This window comes from Micropterus salmoides, unplaced genomic scaffold (genome assembly GCF_014851395.1).
Source record: "Micropterus salmoides isolate LMB-PRFRI ecotype aquatic unplaced genomic scaffold, ASM1485139v1 Ms_hic_scaffold_23, whole genome shotgun sequence".
Taxonomy (NCBI): domain Eukaryota; kingdom Metazoa; phylum Chordata; class Actinopteri; order Centrarchiformes; family Centrarchidae; genus Micropterus; species Micropterus salmoides.
In genome coordinates, this window is record NW_024041484.1 from 8826989 (window position 1) to 8834748 (window position 7760).

The window sequence follows — 7760 nt, forward strand, 5'->3', positions numbered from 1 at the left end:
ACAATTTGATGTTGACATTAACATTCCCTCAAATTTACATCTAAACGAACCAAAACACAAACTGTCTATCTACTGAAATCGCTGCTGTTATTTGTCTGGTTTGGATCCATTTATAAAAAATAAATAACTAATAACTGATTTAATTCAGATCAAAGGGGAATGTGAATGAGATCCCTTATTTGTTATTTCTGTGAAGGAGTTTATACATCTTCAAAACTGACAGTCTTGTAAAAAAAAAATTTGATTTCTGTGATTAAATTAATCTATTGCTGATTTTAGCTATAACTATGAGATAAATAATATCAGAGATAAAAACCATGAATTGAGCCAGAAAACCAATTTAAAAACAGACTGTAAGACTGATATGTTTGGATTTAAAAGTCTTCTAGGGGTCAGAAGTTTTCAGTCATTCATATATTCACATTCATTGTCTTGACTCACTCGCTGACCGACTGCAACTGTGAACTGTTTGTGTTGTTTAGGACAAGGCTGCCTTGGAGAGTCTGAGTCAACAGCTGAAGCAGCAGGCGGAGGACAAGTTCAGCCACGCCATGCTGGACTTCACCATGAGCGGAGACTCTGACGGTAGGAACGCACACACACACACACACACACACACACACACACACACACACACACACACACACACACACACACTGCAGTCATTTAGGTGACAAAAAGAGTGCTTTTTAAAAAATATATGGGTGAAATTGTGTGATTCTTTTTACTTTGTTTCGGATTTTCATTTGGATACATTTCATCACAGCAGGAACAGTGTTGCCTGGGTGTACAGTTGATATGTAGTAATAAACTTTTTGTTGCTGTCCTGTGAAACCTTTCATGAGCAAAGAAATTTAGGCACCTTTTCAGCTTTGTGACAATGCATTTGTTTTATATAATTCAACAAGTTTTATATGCGTTATTTAGCTTAATAAGCAAACTCATTTTTAATCTTTTAGTTTATCTAAACAGGTTTGCAAATGTGAATATAATTGTTTTCACTGGGTGTACTGTACCACCTACTTTATGTCTGTGTTTGTTTCCTTTTGTCTGCCTCTCCTCACGTTGTCCCTACCGTCTCCTCGCCCCCTCACCCCCTCAGGCTCCCCCAGCGTGTCAGACTCCAGAATATTTCGGGAGGCTCGGGGTCGTGGCAGCGCTGAGCCGCACATCAAGCGGCCGATGAACGCCTTCATGGTTTGGGCCAAGGACGAGAGGAGAAAGATTCTCCAGGCCTTCCCCGACATGCACAACTCCAACATCAGCAAGATCCTCGGTAAGATGCACACTCACGTGGTCTGCTTTGAGTGGCAGTACCCTTTGCCCCACCCCCCGTCACCTAACCCACTACTATGCAACCCAAACGAAAGGAAGATGCATGTACTGCGGGTTCTTTTTTCCCCTTTTCTTAAACACACACAAAACACACACACACAGTGATTTCATTACAAGCGGTGGCATCGTGTAAGCGGCTGTTAATGAACGGCTGGGGAGAGCACGGCTCCGACAAATGATGATATAATTCATTATGCATTAAACAAGCAGCGCGAGGCCGCCTGACATTTCCCCCGGACCGCCGGGATCGGCCCTGACATTTTAAAGAGCTCCTAAGCGTTTTATAACACAGGAAAATCTGGTTTTAATAAGCCCCCCACCCCACCCCCCTCTCTCTTTCTCGATTGCTAACAGATCGCAGAACACAGAGAGAGAGAAAGACAGAGAGAGAGAACAGCCAAGTGCTGACAGCTTTTACCCATTAAACATACAGTAGTCAAGTGCAAATTCAGACCAGATATGAAACACACAGGGGAAGACATGCTCAAGATTACACACACACACACACACACACACATGCAGACGACCATTACTATAAATCTATGAGCATAAACTGAACTGAGAGAGATGATGGCAGGTTAAGTGAAGTGCTCATTAGCTTAGGTGAGTACCTGTCGTCCTCGCCATTCTCCTCATTAACCTCGTTTTCTCTCTTTCTCTTTCCGGGTCGAACTACCACCATTATCTGTGTGTGTTTGTGTGAGTGTTCCTTAAATGCAATGTGTGTCGGTATGCGGTTGTGATGCGGGGTCAGTTGTTCCTCACAAACAGTGTAATTGATCTTAAAGCTTCTTTAAACTGATTTTTATCATTACGCCTCTGTATACTGTAATGATCATAATCCCCCCCCCCCCCCCCTTTATACAAAGAGATACAGAACATAACCAATACTGATCATTACTGTAATGTGTCCCTGTTCAGGCTCCCGCTGGAAAGCCATGACCAACCTGGAGAAGCAGCCCTACTACGAGGAGCAGGCTCGCCTCAGCAAGCAGCACCTGGAAAAATACCCAGACTATAAGTACAAGCCGCGACCCAAACGCACCTGCCTGGTGGACGGCAAGAAGCTGCGCATCGGCGAGTACAAGGCCATCATGAGGTCCCGTAGACAGGAAATGAGACAATACTTCAGCGTGGGGTAAGGGAACTGTTGTTTTTTTGTGCGTGTTCTTAGTCTTAAAATAGCAAATAGCTTAAAGACACCAGTAGAATTTAGTATTTACTCTTTATATTTTTATTTGCACTGCATTTGTTGTTTTACCTCATTGAAATGAATTAGATTTTTTGTTAGAACATGTATCATGTCTCATGATGGATATCAGTTTTAAGTAAAAAAAAAAATAGAAATTGGTACAGTACTCTTTGAGCATGAATGTAGGATTTTTATTTTTTGGTTCTTAATAAGACAGGCTAAATTATAGAAGCTCAAAGATGTGGTTTCCAGCCTAGGGTCAGGAACCGGCAAGTAGTCTTACTCAGAACTGCCTATGAAACCAGCATGTGTTATTTTACACTTAGATATAAAGAGATATAACATGTTAAATAGGGAGCTGTAGAGGTGCTGTTGAATAAGCAAAGCTTACCATCTGCTGGCTATAGCTTAATATTGAGCGTGCAGAAGTGAGAGTGGTATTGATCTTCTCGTCTAACCCTTGACAAGAAAATAAATAAGCATATTTCCCTAAATGTTGAATTATTCCTTTAAGGGGACACTGGACAAAATGGTCGTGAATCACTGCTGAATGAGGCATTTACGGTCAAAATATATTATCAAAAGTTTAGTTTGAAACTCCTGTTTCCTGAATTCTGCATTTCATGTACTAAAATACTTGTTCTGTGTGCGTTATAGGCAGCAGGGCCAGTTGCCCCTTCCTCTGCGGGCGTGGTTTACCCAGGTGCCCTGTCCATGGCAGGAATGCCCTCACCCCAGATGCCCTCAGAGCATTCAAGCATGTCCAGCAGCCCCGAGCCCAACGCCAACCACCATCACCAGAACCCACACATGCCCGGCCTGAAGGGGGACGAGCCACGAATCAAGGAGGAGGCGCTACGGCTGGACGACAGCAATGGCGACGTGTACGACGACTTCGACTATGAGGACGAAGAGGCCGATTATGCCAGCGATAATGACAACCATATCACCCAGTAGGACGGCGTGAGAGTCGCCTTTTTTTAAGCCAATCACAGCTGGTTAATCCCACACAATCCCAAACCCACCAATCAGGAAGAAAACTTTCTCTTTTGCCAATCACCTTCAGTCCCAATCTCACAAACCCCACCATATCTCCCCCTCCTGACTAACATGGACTCTTTTAACAGAGCCAACCCCCTCCCACTGGAGTCCTGATACCAGCATCTGATCAATCAACTGAAGCACAGGACCTGTCACTCACACTGACTGTTACACAAACTGGAGTCTGGGAGGAAGAGGCGACCTAACCAGCTCTGATGTTTGCTGAGGAATATTCGAGTACTACTGCAAGAGTGTAATGCCACGAGTGAGGAGAAATAAAAATCACACTCAGAAAGCAAACTTTTAGGCCCGTTTGTAGAGGAGGAGACATTTTACAATGACAGACGGACCAGTGGACCTGTCAAAGGCTACCAGATGACACTTTAAGATGGCGGACCTGTTTATTATCAAGAGACACTTTTAAAAAAAAAAAAAACAGCTTTTTTTGTTCTTTGGTTCTATAATATTCTCACTCAGGTACACGGTGCCAATAAGTGGCTTGTGAATGTGATTTGTTGTTTTTGTGCTACAAGTTTGAATAATAATAGAAAAAAAGAGACATTTCTTTTTTTCCCCTTTTTGTTGTAAAGCACCTGAAAGACATCAGACATGTTTATTTTTAACGAGAACATATCTTTTCTTCGACCTCGCAGTGTGCTGTCAGCGGTTCGCCCCTTTTTTCTCCCCTGTTTTTGTGACTGCCCACTCTCCCCATTTGAAATTTGATGGGACGGTCCATCCAGGACTGACCAGTGCAGCGTGGACCGTCCCACTTAAGCAGGATTTTTTTTTCAGGGGGGGAGAAGGGGAGTCTCTCTGGCGTCACGGAGCAGAAACGAAAGCACTGTGTTGTGAGACAATCCACCAGTTTTCTTCCCGCTCCGTCCCTCTATCTTGATCTCATCCTGGACAAAACATCAGTACGACTTAGCGTGAAACATCCGACAGTGCAAGTGTGTGTCAGCGTGTGCTGTGTGTGTACTCCTTTATTGGGCTTTTGCACATGTGTGTAAAATCTAGCTCTTCTTTTTCAGTGCGAGAAAAAGGCTTAAAACGGCTAGATTACAGAAAGACAGGCAACTTAACACTGCTGCTGTAATTTACTGTACCACACTCTACCACACACACTCTCACACACCCACCTGTTGTTCTGTCCCTCAGCGTTTTCCTGCTTTCTCCAATAAACATCGTCCTGCTGTCCCCCAGTGGGCGGAGCCGAGGTGAAGTCAGCCAGTCAGTGTTTCTGTTTGTATTTGAATACTGTATTTTATTATTTCTCTTCAAACTGCCTCTAGTCTAATAATATTATTAACAATAATTATAAGGATGGTCAGCGTTTCCTAAGTTTAGTAAGTTATGTACAGTATAATTTATTTTTCTCCTCTTTATCGGGTTTTTATGACCATATGAAACTATGACAGTCAATGAAACATTATTCTATTTAGCTGGTAGGTATTTAGATCTAAACAAAAGTTGTCATTTTACCTTGCTTTGTTTTGCATTCTTATGTTCCCTTCTTTTTTGACACGTTCGTTTTGTATTAATCCTCCGGACGGGTGGGCGGGCGGAGTTAGGACAGTGAGCTGGACTGACGGACTCGACGCCAGCCCTCCTCCGAGCTGAAGACATAACCTTTTCATGTCCACACCTATTTCTAAAAAGCACTCAGACTCTGTGCAGTCAGAGAAAAAGAAGAACATGATTTTTTTTATTGTTATTATAATTTTATTCGTAATGGTAATTATAATGTATAATGTGAAGTTTCCTCTCTTTTATTTTGCTGTTTTTTGTTTGTTTGTTTGTTTGTGTTATTTTTTCGGGGGGGGGGGGATCAGTTTTATCACTTTTGGAAACTGTTTTCTTTGAACAAAGAGTCCCGTCCCCGTTTACTAGTTTGGCCGCCTCACAGAGACACGGTGGAACATCTTTGGCTTGGATCCTCACACACACGTACATGCACAAACACGATCACTAACACGCACATATTTTAAATGAAGAGATTATCAAGACAACCAAACAAATCCTATGCTGTCCTTTTATTTCTTGAAATCTAGAATTCTAGATTTAAAATCCTGTACATATATTTTTTGTTGTTTTTTTTTTTTGTTGTTGTTTTTTTAATCATAGGAAAGCAGTGTTTACCGTGATCCACCAATGGTGTTCCACTGTGTTTGTGTGAGATGACCAGGCATATCTACAGTATCTTTAAAGTCACTTCTCATCAGGAGCCCTTTGCTTTGTTTTAGCTCCACGCGATGCTATAGGAGCCATGACTACTCTTCAGGTGTGCTGTCACATAGTGATCCCCACAATCATTCTCGCTGTAGATGGTCGCTACATGCCACATAATGAGCCTCTTGGTCTTAATTTTGCTGTATAGTCACCCCTGTTATCACACCATGGTTCAAACCAATGCTGGAGAGAGGGGGCTAAGTGGATCAATCCATTTTTAGGGTATCACGTGGGTGGGTGGGGAATTAAGACGTCAATCATCCCTGCTGGCAAGGTCTATCCCCATATCAAGACAATGAAAATGATATTGATAATATTATTTAAGACAATCAAAGTCATGAGTGGAGCTCAAAACAAAGTAAGAATTATTACAAGTAAAAAAAAAAAATATCTTACCATCTCAACTTGAAAAATCAAGAAAGATAATTATGTAAATATAACATAGAGTTATAGATTTATATTTTGTTCATAACACAGTGTAATATAAGTTGTATATTTCTTTTTTCTCTCCCTACTGTCTCTTTTATTGATGTTATTCATGCCACAGAAAAGCAGGAGTCGCCGTACTCTCACAAAAAAAACTAAGAAAAATATCAAAGAAATAAAGAAAAACAGGAAAAAAAAAAGCCGTGGGCTGCCACCACCATCTGTTCTAAGTTCACTTTTTTTTTCAGTATTACTGCCAGACAAGGCTCTAATAAAGACAGCAATGTGTTCGGTAAAACTTGTGCTGGTCCTGGTCACTTCTTTCTTCCACACATACATTCACACAATGGCTTTACAGTTCCAACATATTCACATAAACATACAAATATACACTGCTGTGTCCTTGTTTTTGCAAAATGTACAGCAAACTCTGCAGAAATATCGTTGCTGGAGAGGACAGTGAATGAATCCACACTTGTTTCGGCCTACATCATATTGATAAAACCAAAAACATAGGCTTCATAAATGAGTAGATATGCACAAACTGTGAAACTGAAGTGAGTTCAATCAGTTTTTTAAAGACATTATAAACAGGTGATGGATCCAATTTCTTTCCACCTGTGTTTTATTTTTGGGTCGAAAAGCCTTTCATTTTTCCTTCTGTCCTCCACTTAGCTGCACAATGTGAGCCATCACGGTGGCGCTGCCCGTGTGTCGCCGAACAATTCAATCATCTCCATAACAACGTGTTAATTATGCTAAGTCCACCTTCTTGCCCCTCCAATCAGAGGGCCAGCTGGGAGACGTGGCGCCGAATCACGGCCCGTTAGCAACCTGATAACCTAATTAAGCACAACAAGGGACATGGGAGGAGAGGAGAGGTGGGTGAGTGATGAAGTGTGTGTGTGTGTGTGCGTGTGTGTGTGTGTGTGTGCGTGTATTAGTCATGTTATGGAGGACTGTTTACATAGTCACATTGTGGGGACTCGCCTTCCTTATGGGGACAAAATGCAAATACCCATGAAGTAAATCAACAAACTTTAGTATGAAGACTTTGTTTAAGATCAGGGTAAGGCAAGTACACCTCGTAGTTAGGGTTAGGGTTAGGTTAAGTCTCCAGGAATTGAATGTAAGCTAATTTAATGTCCTCTGAAGTGATGGAAACACGACTGTGTGCACATGTGCGAGTCACAAAAACAAAAAAGGTAAGACTCTGACCATCTCTCTAAGCCCCCGTCAAAGTGCCGGATGCTAGCCGCCAGCCGCCTGTCGCCAGTTTAAAAGCAAATCTTTAATTGATGCTCGCTTAAGGATGTTGAGGATGTTCATGCCTCCACTTTCAAGGGTTAAAAACACAAAACCCCACTCAGCGCGCCCATTAAAATGCTGTCCCCATCTGTGTCCATATGTTCAGCAATCAACCCCCACCGCTTGCTCTGACCCCACGCGCATAAAAACTGTTAAATGTACTCAGAGGAGATGATTTTACGTGGTTTGCTAATTACCATAGCTTCACATACACACACAAAAAAGC

At 42.0% G+C, this 7760-nt stretch overlaps 1 protein-coding gene across 1 annotated transcript in view; it reads left to right on the forward strand.

Annotated features, from left to right (window-relative positions):
- Positions 1 to 6524, forward strand: part of sox5 (SRY-box transcription factor 5) — a 90440-nt gene extending 83916 nt beyond the window's left edge. Inside the window, 5 exon segments of the mRNA XM_038738552.1 lie at positions 483 to 585; positions 1103 to 1276; positions 2257 to 2473; positions 3185 to 3204; positions 3207 to 6524. Coding sequence (XP_038594480.1) covers positions 483 to 585; positions 1103 to 1276; positions 2257 to 2473; positions 3185 to 3204; positions 3207 to 3484 — 792 coding nt within the window. The 3' untranslated portion in view covers positions 3485 to 6524.
- Positions 6525 to 7760: the final 1236 nt, after the last annotated feature.